Raw genomic sequence first — 21,177 nt, forward strand, 5'->3', positions numbered from 1 at the left:
ACACACACACACACACACACATCTACACAAAACTTACACAACTTAAATTAACCACACACATATCCACACAAACTTGCACACATACATAAACACACGTACGCTTTATACGCAAACTCACAACCAAACGGGACCAAATACACATACACACGTACGTACACAAATATAAGAAAAACACACGTACGGGATGTGAGGTTTGCCTGCTTGTGCGTAGCACATATGAATTCGCAGAAGAAATCTCCCGCCATTATTTACCCATCTATACTCGTTTGCCATTGATTTTCAACTACTTTTATATGTGTATATGAATGTATGTGTGTGCGTGTATGTGTGTGCGTGTATGTGTGTATATATATATATGTGTGTATGTGTGTGCGTGTATGTATGCGTATACTTACATGTATATGTTTTATTTCTTCTGTTTTATTAGCGCAAAATCGGATAACGCTTGCGAAGTTGCTCACGCACGTGCCACATGTTGCTAGGATGGATCCTCCTTGTACGTAATTGCTAATAAAAATCCATGTATGCATTCATGCTTGAAACACACCTGGATAACGTATATCCACATATCAATATAAACGCTTACACACATATACGCACTCACACACACACACACATCTAGATATTAGATGCATATACATGTGTGAATATAATTTTTTTCGTTATACTTAAAAATAAATGTATGTATGTGTTTGTGTGTATAGTACAGTGAGTGTCGTTAGTGTGTTGATTCCAATTTTTTTTTTTCTATAAGTCTTTATTATTGCAGCTCTGACATACTCAGAACCACTTACAATGTTACAGATATATTATGTTATCTATATATCTTTTATTATGTTCTCCTTTTCTTCATCTATTGATTTGAAGCAGCCATCTATTGCCACAAAGGCTGTTTATCCTTTTCACACGACGTACACGTGTATTTATGTGCACGCGCAAGCACCGCATCATATACGCTGAGTATATGATAGCCATTGAGATGTTTGACTCAGCGAGCATTTGAACCACCGAGCCATCTCGCCAGCCAGCATGCGACAACTTACGTCGTCTACCCATTAACCAACCTCGAAAGGATGGACGGCTGGGTTGACCGGGATTTTTACGTTTTTCTAATGTTTTTGAATGTTTAATGCGCCATTCCACAAAAAATTAATGCAATCCGTGGTAAAACATTTGGGTTATTACGTTCATGGTATTATCATAAAATAGTGGCTCTTTTTATCAGAAAAATTGTCACACAAACGCATACACTCACCCACACACACACACACACACACACACACACACACACACACACACACACACACACACACACACACACGCACGTACACATAAACAGATACATGCACATACACATCGTAACATCTTTTTTTTTATATTTATAACAGTACTTCCGTTCACTTTTAGTTTATTAAGTCTTGCCTCGTAAACCAGCACAAAAAAGTATCGAATAAATAAATAGTCAATAAACAAAATGGCCAAAAATGATAAAGAAAAGGCATGTAGAGTGAGATAGGGAAAGAAAGAGAGAAATAAAGAGAGAGAGAGAAAGAGAGAGAAAAACTAATAAGAACAAAACCATTTATTGTAATACGAAGCAGTAGAAAAAACAAACAACGAAAAAAAGTTGTACACTGAAAAAAAGAAAAACCAGAGGATCAGGAAAATGAATGGATGCACAAACAAAAAACCCAAAAAGAAAAAGGTGATGGTGATTGTGATGGGGATTGGAGCCTAAAATGCAGGGTCAGACGGAGGCCATCCCCATATATAATTGGCAAAGAAATGTAAACAATGATCACATGACTGGGTTAGTGAATGAGTGAGTGAATAAAAAAAATATTTGAAAAAAATGAACAAACGAATGGATAAAGTAAATTATAATTTAATGAAAAAACCAAGGAATGAATAAGAGATTGAAAGAATGAAAGATTATTCAGATGAATAATTGAGTGAATAAACAAACAAATTAACATAAAGGTAGGAATGAATTCAAGAATGAATGAGAAACAAAATGAATGTTTGGATGAATTAAGCTATTAGCGACGGAGCAGAAACTGAACGCTTGTATGGATGGATGGATGGATGAAAAAAAGAATAGATGAATAAATAATGAACGACTGAAGGAAATGTAATGAGTGAATAACGAATGATCGAGTGTTTGAGCAATAGAAAACGAATAAACGAATGAATGATTGAGCGAATGAGCGCGCGCAAGGGATGAATGATGGTTGGCTGGTTTCAAAATTTATTTTCTGCACGGTAGCCTTTATTGCTTTGCCATAATGGCGCATTTAATATCGCGAATGCGTGCATCAGTTTTTGCGCTGTGTGTTTGTATGTGTGTTTGTATGTGTGTGTGTGAGTGTGTATGTATATATGTGTGTGTGTGAGTGTGTATGTATGTGTGCGTGTGCGTGCGTGTTAATTATTGATTTGCCCATGGTTATGTTTGTTTTTTCTGTGTCAATTAAACTGTCATTGTATGTTGTATAAATTTGGTTGTTTGTTGTTTGACGTTTACTCTCTCTCTCTCTCTTTATCAGATGGGGGATGAACCTATGGTGTCATTAGATAGTAACAAAATAGCTACCACATTACATTACATTACATGACGTAATAATAATAATAATAATAAAAATAATAATAATAATAATTTAAGAACTTTCTAGAAGCCAATAATAGTGAAGCACGCACAATACACACACACGCACACGTTTATAAATATATGTAAAGAGAGAGAGAGAGAGAGAGAGAGAGAAAAAAGAGAGAGAGAGAGATAATTATTCTTCCTTCACTTCACGCCAGTTGAGATTTCATTTCCACTTCCTAAACGTCGTCACTCCCTTAATTGCAAGCAATCACGAAAGTTTGAAGAAAAGGGAGAGAGAGAGAGAGTGAAAAAGAGAGAGAAGAGAAAGAGAGAGAGAGAGAAAGAGAGTGAGAGAGATGGATAAAGAATAGAGTGAGAGAAAAAAAAATATATAGAAAAAAGTAGAGTAAAGGAGAGAGAGGGAGAAGAGGAAGAAATTGTTTAAAATGAATAAAATTGATGAAAAAACAGGGGAAATATGAGGAAACAAAAAGGTATTCATCTCGAAAATCGATTCTATGCTTTTTTATGCACGCCGAATTTACAAACACACACATACGAACATACACACAAGATACAAAAAATACCAACAAACACATGCAAACATACAAATATACAGACACATACAAACATACAGACACATAGAAACGTACAGACATATGCAAACACACAAGCATACACACACATGCACACACGCACGCATATCTTTTAACATTGGTTAATAATTCAAGGAAGGATGCAGTAGGCAAAAACATGACGTCATCCGAAGCCAATCATGCTAATAACAGTGCACATCGTCACGCAGAACATCAACACGCACTTGTAAACACGAAAAACATAGAATAATACAAAAATACAAAACAACAACAACATAAAAATACAAATATACAAAGAACATACAAAATAAAAATACATACAAAACCACATAAAAATAAGGGATTACAAATTATGCATACGTACAGAGTCAGCAAGTACATACTATAACAAATTAAAAATAATTTGAGTTGCCAACATACACACATTCCCACAACACACACCCACATACACAATCACGTACACAAACACAAACACACTCACACAAACACACTCACACACACACTCACACACACATAAGAGTATTTTGCTTACTCCAGTGCACACTAGCAGCTGAACCTATCCTTAATATAATATATAATGTATCACCTCGCATCTTCCAGTGCTCTGCGTCTGAAATCTACACATAATTTACACACCAAACACATAAAAAACATTTCGTATGCATACACATAAATGTATGGAGTATGTCATAACAATTTTATCTATGACAGCCTCAACACTAATTTTACTTATATGTGTATATACAATATAAATATAGCCATACATATATCTGTGTGTTTGTTTGTTTGTTTCTCTGTGCGTGTGCGTGCGTGTGTGTGTTTGCTCTGCGTGTTTCTGTTGTGCAAAAAACTTACTATCAAGTCTATGTTCGTCTACACGAATTCAAACATTTACACTCGATAATACGTGTGAGTATGTACGTGTTTGCGCAGTACAGATGCGTACGTGTGTATGTGTATGTGTATGCGTACGTGTGTGTGTATGTATATGCGTACGTGTGTGTGTGTAGTACAAGGTTGTATAGCGTAGAAGCTACATGATAAATTAGAGGCCTTCTATCCCTACGCATTCATGAACGAGTTGATGACTGGACATAAATTACTTGTGTGCCGGTGGTTATGATAATGGTGATGATCATGATGATCATGATGATTATGATGATGACAATGTACGTGATGATAATGATGATGATGACTACTTGTGTAGTGATGATGGTGGGAGTGGTTTTTTTTCTTTACAGAATTTAGTCATTGAAATGAAAATTAGTTTGCTCTGACATACACAATTGCAACAACAAACACGTACACACACACACAAACACGTACACACACATAAACACGTACACACACACACGTAAAACACACACACATATTTACACACACAAATGCACACACGCGTACACATCTAGCTAGACTATTTGTAAAGGCAACACATACACGCATTCAAATAGATAGCGTTTATATTCTAACATAAAGTTGGCAATAAAATTTTTAATGGAATCCGACTGTTTATAACCAGTAAACTAGATAGGAAGTGAACAATATTTGATGAAAATCAACGATGCATGATGATACTCGATGATACTTGATGATACAGGATGATACTCGATGATACAGGATGATACTCGATGATACAGGATGATATTCGATGATACTGAACAATATTTAATAGGATACATTGACTTTTACTATGATAAAATTCAAACATTCAAATAAAATTATGAATTTTTTTTTATTAATTCAACTCAAAGTTATCATCTATTTGATGATGATAAAGAAGAAAATGATGATAATGATGGTGATGAGGATGATGATGATGAGGAGGATAGGATGATGATGATGATAATGATGTTGGCGATGATGGTAGTGATGTTTATTCAAGTTACACATCAAGTCGAAGCTATGGATTAGTGCTGATAAGACACTAATGAAATTGACAGTATATGCGTGTGTCTGGTTGCGTGTGTGTGTGCGTGTGTGTGTGCGTGTGTGTCTGTTTGTGTGCGTGTGTGTCTGTTTGTGTGCGTATGTGTCTGTGTGCGATGTGTTTGATTGGACCAAATGCATCGCGTTCCTTAAATTTAAACATTGTTTGTTTAGTGTTTGGTTGATTTATTGGGTGATTTTTTAATGTTTTTTCTTCTATGTTGTTGTTGCTGCTGTTGTTGTTGTTGTTGTGGTTGCTGTTGCATTGTTATTGCTGTCATCTGTATTACCGCTTTCTATCTTATTCCAATATCGCAACTAACAGCTGATTACAATAATTTTAGGGACTTTGTATTTGATGTCATCATCGCCATTGTTGTCGTTGTTGTAGTTGTAGTAGTAGTAGTAGTAGTAGTAGTAGTTGTTGTAGTAGTTGTTGTTGTTGTTGTTACCTTACCAGGCTGTTGTTGATGTTAGAGATGTCTTTGATGCTAGTCGCATGGTTAGTGTTGGTTAGTGTTGTTTCTGATGTTATTGCTATTGTTGTTTCTGATGTTATTGCTATTGTTGTTGCTACTCTGTTGTTGTTGTTGTTGTGGAAGCTTGACCTGGGGGTCATTCAAACTGGCCGGCTAAACTTCTTTTGAAGAAAAACTCCAAACTATCCGGCGGGACTTTTCTTGAAGAGGAACATGTGGGACTGTGTTGTCCCCCCCTCGGCCGCACCGGTACCCCCGCCTTCTGACAGAACACTGGAGGTGTATCTTATGGGATATCATCACCATCATAATCGTGTCACCATAGTCATCGTCGTGGTCTTCGTCATCATCATCATCACCATCATCATCGTCGTCATCATCATCATCACCATCATCATCGTCGTCATCATCATCATCATCATTATTACCATCATCATCAATATCATCATCATCGTCCTCATCATCCTTGTTATTATTATTATTACTAAATAAGATTTAAATATAGTTGTTATTTATATTATTTTCATTGTAGATCGCCAACCTCCTAGCTCTAGCCGGGTTAATCTGAGTGAAATAAATGTATCCGTAGATGGCGCCAAGAACTGCACACAGGGCCATCAGTACCAGCAGTATGATCAGACCGACGAACATACTCTTCAAGATGACGACGACGACGACGACGATGATGATGGTTGTGGTGGTAATGATTAGGATGATGATGATGTAAAAGATGTGATAGTGACTGGTTTAAAATGCGTTTTTTATGATGAGGATGAAGATGATTATGATGATGTTTTTGAAGCAAGTATGGATAAATGAATGAATAAATGAATGAATGAGTGAGTGAGTGAGTGAATGAATGAATGAAAGAAGGAATGAGTGAAGGAATGAATGGTGTGTTTTTTAGATCAACCCATTGTGAAAAAAAGAATTTAAATTTTCGTTTATAAACTTCGAAATATCAAAAAATATTTATCAGTTTTTTTCTCGCTTATATCGTAATAGAGTTCGTTATAAACCAAAAGTTGTTAATCAGTATCTCCACTTTTTGATAGCTTGAAAATTGAATTGATTTTCAATAAAATATTTGATGAATACAAGATATTAAAAACATTATTATTACTATTATTTTTACTTGTTTTTTAATTTAAATAAACTTTCAAACGTGGCCCAAACGATTATAATTTATTTTCAATTTGAACGAATTCTCCCTCTTAAGATAACGCTATAACTTCCAGCACAACCACAACTTATTATCAATAATAATAATAATAATATTATTATTATTATTATTATTATTATTATTATTGTTATTATTATTATTATTTACAGGTTTTTTAGCTGGGGTAAGTTGAATGCACACTGAAGTAAACAATTTTGACACATGCTTCCATGTGTGTGTACATTTAAATGCAAAAAGGCCACTTTAGTATATATATATATATATATATATATATATACATGCATGCATGCATGCATGCATGCATACATATATACATACATACATATCAAACATACATACACATATACATGCTTGCATACACACCTAAGCTTGCTCATGTATGTTGCTGGAACCGGAAGAAATGATGACGATGACGAAGATGAAGATTAAGAAAAAGATAATAAAGGTGATGATTAGAACGATGGAGAGACTGATGATGATGATGATGATGATGATGATGACGATGATGATAATAATGACTATGGCTGTGACGATGAAAAGAAGATGTAGGATAATTATATTAATAACAACAATAATAACAATAATAATATTATTAAACAAAAAGATGACGACAACGATGATGCTAATAAACAAACAAACGAACCAACAACAAACAAACATATAAACAAACCTAGATCAGTATTCAGCACCGCACACCTCATCATACATCCACTTTTAGTCACACTGATAATTAAAAACAAGTCATTCACTATTATTCCCTTGCTTACAAACACACAGACACACACACAGACACACACGTGCACAGACACACACACACACAAACGCACACATACAACCGTAGAGTACTTCATATTTGGAAAAGTGTTGATTGTACGTTTAAAGATTCTGTATAAAAACCTAGAATAAACAAGCACAAAACAGAGATCTATATATAGAAAAAAAGAGACAAAGAGAGAGAGAGAGAGAGAGAGAAAATGAGAGAAAAGGAGAGAGATTTTTATTAACTTTTTGTATTGTTTGGGTTGGTCATTCTGGGCTGGTCATATATTCTTCTATTTAATAATACATGTAAAAAACTTGCATGTTTATATGCATGAATGTTACGTATGTCGTCATCGTCGTCATCATCATCGTCATTGTCATAATAAGCGAACACGGAAACAGCTGGACGTAGATTTATGTATGTATGTTTGTTTGTTTGTATGTATGTATGTATGTATGTATGTATGTATGTATGTATGTATGTATGTATGTATGTGTTTGTGTGTGTGTTTTTGTCTGTATGTGTTTGTGTGTGTGTGTGTGTACACACACATGGGAAATTTGATAGAACCTCTCGACGTTAATAAGTTTAAATCCAATTGTCGGCGTTTGCTTTTTTTTTGATGAAGATGAAGACGACGACGATGCCGATGATGATGATGTAAAAATTATAACAACAAGAAAAAAAAAGCAACTACAGTAGATACGGTTGTGATGACGGCAATGATGATGATGATGAAGACGATGATGATGATGGTTATTGTGATTTATGACTATGATCATTAGCGCAATCACCTCTGAACAACTTCAACACCCACTCAGAATTTTCTAGCGTGAACTTCACACACACACACACGCACACACACACACACACTCACACACATATGTATAAATATATGTATATATATATTTATATAATCCACAAACACACGCTACACACACACACACACACACACACAAATATATATATGTGTATATATATATATTTATATAATCCACAAACACACGCTACACACACACACACACTCACACACACACACACATATATATATATATATATATGTATATATATATTTATATAATCCACAAACACACGCTACACACACACAAAACACAAAAACATTATACAGCACACTCACACACGCATTTTAACACACACACACCACAAACATACACATCCACACACACACACCACGCAAACTCAATAATTTAAACACTCCGCATTTTAAACTAAAACATACATTCGCACCTACATACACTCATAAAAAAACACACTACAACTAACAAAATGAAAAAAAAACATTTTTTTTCTTTATGAAAAAAATTTACATAAATAAAAACACATAAAAATATGTAAGGCACACACATACACACACGCACACACACACACACGCACATACAAACACACACATACACGCACACACACACACACGCACATACAAACACACACATACATACACGCACATCCTCACACACTTATTTTATTTCAGACACATGTCATTCGAAAAAGGATTTCTTTAAGAATTTTTCATCATCGCATAATAATCAACATGCTCCAAAACCATCTCTTGAGTACCATCACCATCCATTATTGTATTGCATTTTATTTCATCATAATTTTCATTGTAAAATACCTTAATACTTTAACATCGATGCCAAATATTACAAAGAAAATACACAACAATATCAAACAATACAAAGAAATACACAACAATACCAAACAATACAAAGAAATACACAATAATACCAAACAATACAAAGTTATACACACAACGATTAAAACAATACAAAAGTACATAAAAGATACCAAACAATACGCAAAAATGCAATACAATACATAGAAATACACAAACATATCAAACAATACAAAGTTATGCGAACATAAAAGCGACTGAGAGATAGCATCAAAATTATTGTATGCCTGTTGTAGCTGCTCTCCGATAAGAGGTTTTGTATCGTACTACACGCACGTGTGTGTATATGTATGCGTGCGTGCGTATGTGTGTGTATGCGTGCGTGTGTGAGTGTGTGTGCGTGCGTGTGTGTAGGTTAGTTATTCACGGTATGATTAGTTATTCATGGTATTGCGAGATAGATATACCTGCGTAGTGCATCTATCTAAAAACATAAAAACATCCATTCATTTAATTTTTCAATCAATCATTCCACTCTCTCACTCTTTATCTGCGGTCGTCGGTTCGTCGGTTCGTTTGTACACTATTTGCATTCGTTCTATATTTAGTAGCTCATTCATTCTTCCTTCTTTTTCATCTTTGGTTGTTTTTGGTTTTGTATTTATTTTTTGTTTAATTGACTTTGATTCTTTATTTTTCAATTTTCGAATGTTTATTATCTTCAAGCTGTTGCATGCTGGTTCAATAATAATTCAATTAATTATTTTCTGCTTCAATTTAAAATAATTTGTTCCTCCTATCCATCTATCATTTTATCCATTCATTCGTCCATAGTTTCATCCATCCATCCATTCATTCATTCAACCATTCATTTTTCGTTCAAGCACTCGCCTGTTTGATATGAATGAATCTAACTCTCTCCTGCAAAGGAAAAAATTTCTCTACGGACGGCCATGTTGGTATCACGTGATAAGCTACGTCATCAATCACGCCATAGTCAACCAGCCAATAACATGCTGTGTACTGTTGTTGTTGTTGATGATGATGAGGAAGATGAGGTTGTTGTTGTTGTTGGTTTTTCAGTTGTAGGAATATAATTTTTGATTGATAGTACTGCGATTGAATGATATTTGATTGATAAGAACCTGCCATCTTGCTTCCTACACAGGCAATGATGTTTCATGTGCAGCGGGGCTGGAAAAAAATTTCTTTTGATTTATGAACAGAATGCAGACAAGTGGAAAAACGTTTTTGAAAGGATAATTGAAATGACTGAATGAACGAACGAACGAACGAATTAATGAATTAATGAATTAATAAATGAATTAATGGATAAATGAGTGAATGATTGATTGATTGATTGAATGAATGAATAAATGGACAAAGAAAAAAATGAATGAAGGAAGAAAGAGAAAAAATGACATTTTTTAAAAAATATTCAGATTTGCATGTGTGGCAGGTTTTCCTTACGTCATATTTGCATTTAATGATTTTCTTTCTCTTTTCCTTTACTACTCTCTTTTATTCTCTCTCTCTCTCTCTTTCTCTCTCTCTCTTTCTCTCTTTACCTATCTATCTATCTATCTGTCTGTCTGTCTGTCTGTCTGTCTGTCTATCTATCTATCTATCTATCTATCCATCCATCCATCCATCCATCCATCCATCCATCCATCCATCCATCCATCCATCCATCTATCCATCCATCCATCCATCTATCTATCTATCTATCTATCTATCTATCTATCTATCTATCTCTCATTCCCTCTTTCTTCCTTCTCTTTCTTTTTTGAAACTTTGCATTCCAGCCATGCTCAACGACGTTGGAATGGGTTTATAATTTAATAAATATTAAAAAAAAATATTAAATATTAAATATTATTTTTTCTTCAGTTCATTTTTTATTTCTTGCAAGGCTGCCATTTTATTTTAAAAAAACAAGTGAAAGAGCAAATGAAAAAATGAAGGAATAGAGGGATAGACACACGAACTGTTGAAATAGAAAGCGATGATGACAGTGATGGTGATGATGATAATGATGATGATGATAATGATGACGATGGCTATTATAACTATGGCGAAATATTTGTTTTTGCTTTGAATGTTATTTGTATAATGTATGTACTATGTAATATCCATTAGTTACGGTAAATAAAAAACAAATTAACAAGAGCAAGTCTCTCTTTTTGATGAAAGTGTACGTTGTGCAATTGTAGCAACTGCAGTGACAACAGCTGCTACATCAACTACATAAACAACTACCACTATAACTACATCAACAACAACTTCATCAGCTACTACATCAACAGTTTTATCACCAACTACATCAACAGTTTTATCACCAACTACATCAATAACTACATCAACAACAACAACAACAACAACAACATCATCAACAACAACATCAACAACAACAACATCAACAATTTCATCAACAACTACAAACGTCAACAAATACCACTCCCAACTTCACGATCAAAAGTGAACTAATCCACGATAATTATACGTTACTGCCTGCTTTTTCGCCATTTTATTACACACACACGCAAAAACACACACATACCCACGCACACACACAGTCAGACTCACAGGTACAAAAAATCTGCTGCTAATGTGTAACGTGCACACACATTTGTACGTGAAGAATGATTGATTTGCATGAGGCTGGTTGCAAATTTAAAAAAAATGCAAAATGTATAAAAAAAAATGCAAAACAAAATCAGCCATGTAGAATTAGTTTCAAATTACAACAAAAAATAACGACAAATTGATTAATTAATAATTTTAAATCGTTTGGATTCAAATGTCGCACATGATACACACACTTTCACGCACCACACACACGCACGTACACACACACACATACATAGGTACACACACGTACGCACATAAACAAGCAAATTCGCTTGTTTATCTAAATATAATTCTCTTATCAATCGATCCAATCGAATAACAATTTCGACATGTTAATTCCGCCATTTTCCTCCAATGACAGTTGACAACGAACCGGAAATAGTTAAGCAGCTAACGCGCAAGACGTCTACGTAAAGATTATTTCGCTTATTTAAATTATTTTTTCAGTGACGTCATGCGAATATAAATAAATATAAATAATCATTGATTTATTTTGATTATTGAGTGTGAACGAATTTCCCTTGTAAAAATAATATCAATATTTATAGCGGTAATAATAATTCTGAATAATAAATTTATAAGAATATTATCAGTCAAATAAGGTTACTTGGTTGATCAAGTATGGACATAGATGTGAGTCACTCTTTTCATATATACATGGGTGTTGGCTTTATTTGAATCAAGCTGATATTACTTATTCAGTCAATATAAATGTTTTATTTTTTTATGTAATCAGTTAATTATTCACTTATTCAGTATTTCTTCATTCATTCGTTGTTCATTCGTTCGTTCATTCATTCGTTCATTCATCCATTAATCATTCATCAAATTAATTATCCAACATACTAACCAATAAAACAACCAACCAATCAGAAGCCGTTTATATTAGGTTAATTAAATCAACCAATCAGAAGCCGTTAATATTGGGTTAATTAAATCAACCAATCAGAAGCCGTTTATGTACGATGGCGAGAGAAACGAGTTACTGCGGCCCGACGGCATTGGTACTGGGTACTACCACAATGACGATACCTACTATGGATTCTATAGAAACGGTATTAGAAGCGGTATCGGAGAATACCGGTTCGTATTATTCGGTATCGCTAACTTTACTTCATTTAACGAGTTAATTAATCACTAATAAGACGAATAATACCGAACTAATATCATTTGACGTTTTGATATACTTTACATTATTTCTCTTATATCCCGGTTAATGTTTTTTATTCGGTTTTCGAGTCTATATTAATCAAACTAATTAATTTTTTAATAACCCACTAATTGATTGATTAATCAATCAATCAATTAGTTAGTTAATCAATTGACCAATCAATCAATCAATCAATTAGGTATGCGAACGGTGATATTTACCAAGGTGAGTGGCGGAGAGGAATGAAACATGGCAAGGGATTCATCCTCTACTCAGATGAGAAAAGCAAATACAGCGGTTCGTCCGTTCTCATTTTTAGTATCTAGTCTCGTCTGGTAGTGTTCAATGCTATTTAAACAGTTTTTTTTCACCACTGTAGATGGAATTTTAATGTTTTACTATTTTTTTATATTTAAAATTATTTAAATTTCGATTAAAAATTGAAATAAAGAATTTCGGTCAGATTACGACCACTACATTTATCGTGCTATTAACCTACTAAATATAGGTTTTTTCTCTCAAATTTATATTTCATGGGTAATACAATTAATTCAATAACGTTAAAACCAAATAAATTAAAAAAAAGACACAAATAATTCAAGATCACCACGACAACTAAAAAAAAAAAATTAATAACTAATTCATCTGCACACTACGCCGCATCCACGCCACACCAAGCCATACCACGCCACAACACGCCACGCCACACCACAGGACAATGGGTCAAAGATATGAAGGAGGGCGTAGGTACTCTGATCTACTCGAATGGTGATGTCTACCGAGGAAATTGGGAGTCTGGCAAAAAGCATGGAAAAGGTCATTTAAACCAAATAAAACTTATCAATTAATTATTAATTAATTATTAATCAATTAATTGATATAATTTATGAATTTGTTAAAATAATTGTTATAGGGTTGTACTTTTTCGCCGTAGAAAAACTTTTGATTGCCTCTGAATGGAACTACGGTGTTAGAAAGCGGGAAAGTGATGTAGTGCTGGATAAGATATAGCAATGATGATTGCTTGAAAGACTTTTTTCACGATTGCAATGTTTTTATTTAAAATTTCTAAAAAAGTTTACATGAAAAAGTTGCTCTGCAATGTACCTACATAGTTTTAAGATATTGTTGTAAACCAGTTAATTTTTAATTTAAATAAATCGTTTAACAGAGTTCGAAATATCAATAAATTGTTCATCTAAAGTATGTATTTTAGATGAATATGCTACCTTCTATTAAAACCTTTTATGCTATATACTAACAACCGTATATATGGAATAAAATTCTATCTGCGAAATATCACTACGTCGCCATAGAAGTTAACTTTTAATCAATCTACCTTTTATTCTCACCTGAATTAATCTCATCGCGTAAACATCAACTAAGCAATGTTAATCCCGATCTGAACTTTCGAATGAAATTAGGCGCAAATAAATGAATGACGGCTTGAAATTTTAAGTTAAATTTTTACTTTTCTAATGTTTAAATAATGTCTTCAGTGGCACCCACAATAAAACCGATTAAGAGTGACGAGCCCCTCGTTGCAGTGCTGGGCCGCCCGTTAACGATCTCCGTATTTGTCGAAGCCCGCCCCAAGCCCAACGTCAAGTGGCAAATCGGGAGGAAGAGAGTTAAAGAATCAGCAAAGTATCATCTGAAATGCGAAGAGGTGAAAGGCAGGTATGATCTGATCGTTCAGAAAGCTACCGAAGATTTGAATGAAGGTGTGTGGGTCGTCGCATCGAACCAGGCGGGCGAAGATTGCTGCCATTTGATTGTTCAAACTATTGCTGCTAGTAACAGTGAGATTATATTTTTTATTGATGAGATATTTTTCTTAATATTCCAACTTTAATTAAAAGTAAACTTTTGAATTTAATTTGATTGAATCAATTGAAATAAATTGTTTTGATTGATCTGTTCTGCAATCAAGGTAATCCGTCTTATGTTGACATCACCAATGAGAATGTGACAATAACTGAAAAAGAGGTTCACGTTAGTGAAGATGAAGACTCAATTAAAATAACTGAAAAACATAGAACAGTCAAACACAAAAGAACTATATCAATGACGGAAATAAACTCAGAAAATTTGGACAAATACTTAGGCATCAGTGAAGTTCCTAACATATCAGTTGAAACAAATATCAATGTACCTAAAAGAAAAATAAAAAATGGCGTAGATAGAAAATTAAATTCATCAGAATCTGTCTCTGAAACTAATCTCGATGACCCTTACATAAGACTTCCTAAAAAGGTAAAAAACAAACAGCCAAAAGATGTAAATCAACTTAAAGATGAGAACAATAATATAGACGTAGAAAAACCACCACAGAAACAAAGCAGTATTAAAAAGCCTAAATCAAACAACAACAACAACAACAACAACAACAACAACAACAACAACAACAGTGAAGCATTAGGTCCACCTCTTAAGAACGATGATGTAAAAATTAAGATAAACGGTCCAAAAAATCATGAAATGATTGAAACGGATTTAGATAAATTTGAACAGACAAGCAAAAAAGAAATGGCGAAAAGGAAAAATAACAAAATTGAGGATGAAGATGATGAGGAAGAGGAGATAGATGAAAAAGAAAAAGAAGAGGAAGAGAAAAAAAAACATAAAAATGCCAAGCAGGATGTTTTGTGGGAAATTTACGGTAAAAATGTCATAGAACTTTGCAATGAAATATTGAAGAATTATGACTACGGTTATGTTGAAGATACTGATGAAAATGAAAAAGAAAGCAGTGAGAACCAAGGAGAAACAGCTGATGAGGAAGAAAAGGACGAAACAAAAGAAGTGGTTAATGTGAAAAACAAAAATGACGACAAAAAAGTCGATAAAATGAATGATGAAAACACAACTGGCGATAACAAAAAAAATAAAATTGTCACAAATAACGACAAATCTGATGAGATGACAAATAAATTAGAAAACAAACTGCCAAGATCTTTTTCAAATTCTAAAAATTTTTCTGATGAAAATGTTCATGTACCAGACAAACAATCTAGCGCAGCTCCAAAAGTCACACCTGATCAAATACAGATAAATAAAGTTTACACAAAGGCGGAAACAGATCAAACGGAGAAGAACGATGATTTTAATAAAAATGGACAGATTGATAAAAATCCTTCCAAAGATGACGCCCATGCCAACGATAATTTGAAAAAATTGTCCACGAAACCGGCTGTTGATCCAGTTGAAAAGAAACCAATACTAAATACAAAACCTGCAACGAACGATTCAAATAAAAACAATGAACTCATAAAAGATGTAAAAGTTGATTCAAAGAAACCAGAAGACAAAACACTCATTAATGATAATTCAATTAAAACAACTCCAAACATAGCAACAGGTCCAATACGAAAAAGCACAGCTGACGTAAAAGCAGATGAAACGAATAAAGACAAGGATGTAAACAAAAATTACCCCAAAAAATTTGAAAACAATGAACCCACCAGCGACAATTCAAAGCCAATATCACCGCCAAAAAATGAAAATAAAACGCTCATTAAAGATGGTTCAATTAAAACAAACCCAAACATAACAACTGGTCCAATGCAAAAAACCACAGTTGACCCGAAAGCAGATGAAACGAAAAAAGACAGTGATTTAGGTAAAAATGACCCCAAAAAATCTGATAACAAAATATCCACTAGCGACAATTCGAAGCCAATATCACCGCCAAAAAATGAAGAAGCTGTGACCATTTTGAAAGGAAATGATGGGAAGCCAAAATTTTACATCAACAAAATTGACAACGTTCCTATCGTTCCCAACCTTGCCCTTGTAATGCCAAAAAAACATTTTCCATTTAAACCTCAAACAGACTTTAACACTGGCCCTCTAGTAACAACCAAACCACCACCCCATCTGCCAACCGCCTCTGCTGATCCCAAACCAAAAGTGCTGACAACGTACGTTGTTCATAGGAGGTATCCAAGCTACAGGAACCTCTTGGAAGCCAACATGAACATGAGCACGAGTAAGAAACATACGCCCAGACAGTATCCAAACACGCCTCGTCAGCAGAAAAAACTTGATAAGAGTAGAAGCAGATCAGTCGATCTTTTAAACAAAAAAGCTGACAACGACGATGATGAAAATGCTGACATTTCACAAAACGAACGTTCCTGGGATGAAGCCAACACGTTGCCGTCTAGACCGAAGTCAACTGATTTCTACGTGAAAACAAAACTTCTTCCCTCTCGCAGTGAAGAACTGTTGGTCATAAAAGGTTCAAGACTGAGACCGAGCCGATTAGATGACAGCGGCAGTAGGAACGATCTGTTTAGAAGTTACCAGAGTTTGAATACAGACAGTGAACACGGCAGTGTTAGTTCGAAAATGGGCAAACGAACAATGAGCAGGGAGTGGGAAAGAGTGGTGGTTACCACTACTGAGGAAACCTTCCTGGTCTCCAAAGATGATGATGGCAAAACAAAAATTGTGAAACAACCTGTAAAAGTTTCGACTGAAACTTCAACAACAGATTTCCGCCCAACAAAACCTGACCTGACAAAAGTCGAAAAAGGCAGTGGACCGGATAAATGCTACGTGGGAGCCTTCCAGTCGTCAAATGCGCAGATGCACATAACAGGCTCCTCGCAGACGCCTATCGTAATAACAGCCGATAAAAACATGGGTCCAGTCACTTTGAAATTCGTTGACGGATCTGTTGGAACAGAGGATTTGAAAACAAATGCAAAGTCCAAAACAGTTACATCGGAAATTGGAATAGGGACGGATGCAAAAAAAGTAACCACAGTTGGCAGGAGCACTGAAGCCAAGCCAAGCACTGGATTTTCAAGCCAGCAGACTGAACCAGTTATAATAAGCAAGTATCCAACAAAACACAATGATAGTTCAACACAGACGGACAAAGAAAAGGAGAAGGACAAAGACGAAAACGTGATACCAGTAACAATAACATCGGAATATCCCGTTATAAACTTGATCCCAGTAAAAGAGGAAGTGAAGCCGCAAGAGTACATAACTTCAGCTGAATCGTACGAATATGGTGAGATCATCACTTTCTACGATGAAAATTCTGAGAAAGGGAAAGAGTTCGCAAAACTAAGAAAGAAAGAATACAAAGATAAACTGAAACCGTTGTTCAGCATTGAACATCTTAATGCGTTAAAGCCAATAAACTTCAGAGAAACTGATATTACAAGTTCTTCTTCAAATGCAAAGCCAGGCGAAATAGAAACGACGCGTTTTCAGACTGTACTCGAGGCAGACAAGCCATCAAAAAATGTTAACAGCAAAGATAATCTTGTGAGTTTAGACTTAAATTATTTTAATAATAAATTAAATATATTTGACGTAACTCCTTCAAATCTAGAACAAGGTGCCGCGGATTTAAATGAGTCAAAAGAATCGGAAGCAGAAGCAACTTTGAACGATCATGAGCAGAATTCAGATTTGATGGATTTTTCAACTGACGACGACTTATTAACCTCTACTAACATTTCATTTTTTAATCCCAAACCATCTTTGATTGAAAACACTGACTTGAAACCTTCGTTAAGATATAACTCTAACACTTTCAAATTTCAAAATAAAAAGCCAGATTTGCTGCTTACTAGCTTTGAATCTAACACAAACGAGCAAGATAATTTGACCCAGGCGGCGCATAACCCATCGGAAGAAATTGTCGAGGAGATGATAAACTCTCTGAGCAACGGTAGCAACGTATCAATACATAACAATTCGTATGATAAATTGATAGAGTCAGTTAACAACAAACGATGTAAGGACAAATACTATGGCCCAATGAACAACTTCACATGGGATTTCCTGAACCGAGAACAGTCGCAGGAGTTGAAGAGGAGAATGAAGTTGAGTCCCATGGATAGCAAACGCATCCTTCTCAGTAACGCAGACCTTTGTCAGACCATCTGTCAAGATTTTGGAGATTCTGTCGACAAAGATGATCACAACATTGCTTCAAATTTTCATTTAGAAGGTAGCAAACCAAACAAAGTTTCACCAGATGGACAAAACTTCCAAAACGAGAGTGCAAATTTCCCTCATTTACACAAAGAAATGATTGAGGAGAAAGAGCGCTTCTTCAACACTATTAGCTATCTCAGTAAGTCTTAGATAGACCACGCTAACTAATTGAGGCTTGCGATTTTTCAAACTCTTTCAAATCATACTAAACTCTAATTTTTGTAATTTTCCAGCTTAAATTTATTTAATTCGAAGATGTATACAGACGCTTTGTTAATTTTATAACGGAATGAAAGGTTTTGAACGTTTCTCAAATGAAGTTTAACTTGTACTAATAAACGCAGCATATTAATTTATGGCAATATTTTTTATTTTTTTTTTTTTATTCATAACTTTTCATATCCACTGATGAAAAAAATTGTCGTAAAGCGTTTGCTTTCAATGTGTTGAATAAAAGGCTTGCTTTTTTAAAAGTTTATCTTAAAAATTATCTCATCGTAGAGGTGCTTACACATTTTGTTACCTTTCATATCAACTTCAGCCAAGATCATTCCATCTTTCCGCTTTTATTTGATGTTATATTCCAGCTGAATTCATGCGCCATGCTTTGTTTGGAAGTTTAATTTTCATATTTAAAAACAAATACTCGCGACATGTAAAACATCGTAAAAATAAAATTTTCTTTGCAGGTTTCATTGTATTCTTCGTAACAGCTGTTTTATATTTCATTTTGAGGAATTTTACAGAGATGACCTTCCTTCGATATTGAACTGATTATTCGTTATATGACACCGGAGCAATTAATTTTTATTTTTTATTCGTTTTTTCGTTTTTTTTTGTAAAAATGACTAATAATTTATTTGTTTTAAATTAAATTATATTCTTGATATCTTGCTATTTTGTTTGTTGGAAGGTGGTAGTAACAAAACTACTCTTTAATAGATTTTTGCTATGATATATTGCTATTCCTATCTTAAGTCGTTGATTGCATTTTTTAATTTGATAAATCGTACGAATCATTACATTTTGTAATAAATTCATTGAAACGTTTTAAAAAATAAGACAAACTCAATTAGTTTTATAAATATGAAACGAGTTCACGTGTGCTTGCGTGCACCAGAAATGAGTTTCAACAAATAACCCAAGGAACAATGTTTCTTTGTCGTCGGTTTAGCTGTTTTTTTGTGACTAACTATAAATAATACACACACAACACACACTCGCTCATATGTATATAAACTATGTGGAACATTTATATTTAATATACATATTACACGTAATACGTATATTATATAATAATACATCAATTTTTTCCAAAAAAAAACATCACAAACCCTATATATATATATATATATATATATATATATATATGACATACTACAAGCTTAAGAAGACTACAATGTATGTATATTGTACATACTTATTAATACAAACACATACATGTGTGATATGTATCTATACACATACATAGATACATACACATGATCTGTATATATATATATATATATATATATATATATATATGTGTGTGTGTGTGTGTGTGTATATATGTGTGTGTGTTTGTGTGTGTGTGTATGTGAGTCTGTGTGTATTGGAAGTATGTACCACATATAGTGCCAACGGACTTGCTATTTTTAGAGACCGTATGCGTCGATCTACTAATGTTATGCGTGTAGGCACCGCCGTTGCTTAGACGAACGTGTTGTTGTGTGTTGCCTTGCATTGCGTTATGCTGGCTCGAGGAATCTTATTGACGAAATATAATCTCATCTGGTTTATTTTGTAAACAACATCTCTTTTGGGAACTTTTTCGAAATTTGTTCGCCAAAATTTTGTTTAATTGGATTAAAATGTTTTAATTTGGAGGGTTTTGTGGTAGATAACCTTGTTTGAGGCTGCAAACCATCGAGAAAACATTAGTTGACAACGCGCAATCTAACATAAGAAGCAGCAAGGAACGTGAAGTGAAAAACAAATTGAATTAATTAACTCCTCATTTGGCCATCCCAGAGGTTCATCTTTGATTTAAAAATGGATAACGTGTTGAAGTTCGTGATTGCCTGCATTTGCTTCAATTATGGTACGTTTAATTTAAATTTAAACATTTATTTTATTTCATATATCAGTTTAAGTTGTCCCATATAACAGCGTTATATGGGACAACTGATATGATAAGGGTTTGGGTTATCATATGGGTTTGTACGTGCTACAAACCCATATGATAAGGTTTGTAGCACGTACATGTACAATTCTGCTATT

General features: G+C 34.1%; 3 protein-coding genes across 3 annotated transcripts in view; all 3 read left to right on the plus strand.

The window, feature by feature from the left end:
• Nucleotides 1–12,769: 12,769 nt before the first annotated feature.
• Nucleotides 12,770–13,965, plus strand: HELRODRAFT_180459 (hypothetical protein; the record flags this gene model as incomplete). Its single annotated transcript, XM_009029774.1, has 3 exons — nucleotides 12,770–12,887; nucleotides 13,669–13,770; nucleotides 13,868–13,965. The coding sequence occupies 3 exons, from the start codon at nucleotides 12,770–12,772 to the stop codon at nucleotides 13,963–13,965; spliced, it is 318 nt and encodes a 105-aa protein (XP_009028022.1).
• Nucleotides 13,966–14,443: 478 nt separating this feature from the next.
• On the plus strand, nucleotides 14,444–19,068 carry HELRODRAFT_180460 (hypothetical protein; the record flags this gene model as incomplete). Its single annotated transcript, XM_009029775.1, has 2 exons — nucleotides 14,444–14,756; nucleotides 14,888–19,068. 2 exons carry the CDS (start codon nucleotides 14,444–14,446, stop codon nucleotides 19,066–19,068), a joined length of 4,494 nt encoding a protein of 1,497 aa, XP_009028023.1.
• Nucleotides 19,069–20,949: 1,881 nt separating this feature from the next.
• The window catches only part of HELRODRAFT_180461 (hypothetical protein), a gene marked incomplete at both ends in the record, with an annotated part of 5,374 nt that continues 5,146 nt past the window's right edge, over nucleotides 20,950–21,177 (plus strand). Inside the window, one exon of the mRNA XM_009029776.1 lies at nucleotides 20,950–20,966. Coding sequence (XP_009028024.1) covers nucleotides 20,950–20,966 — 17 coding nt within the window. The remainder of the gene's footprint in view (nucleotides 20,967–21,177) is intronic.

Source organism: Helobdella robusta (genome assembly GCF_000326865.2).
Source record: "Helobdella robusta unplaced genomic scaffold HELROscaffold_62, whole genome shotgun sequence".
Lineage (NCBI taxonomy): Eukaryota > Metazoa > Annelida > Clitellata > Rhynchobdellida > Glossiphoniidae > Helobdella > Helobdella robusta.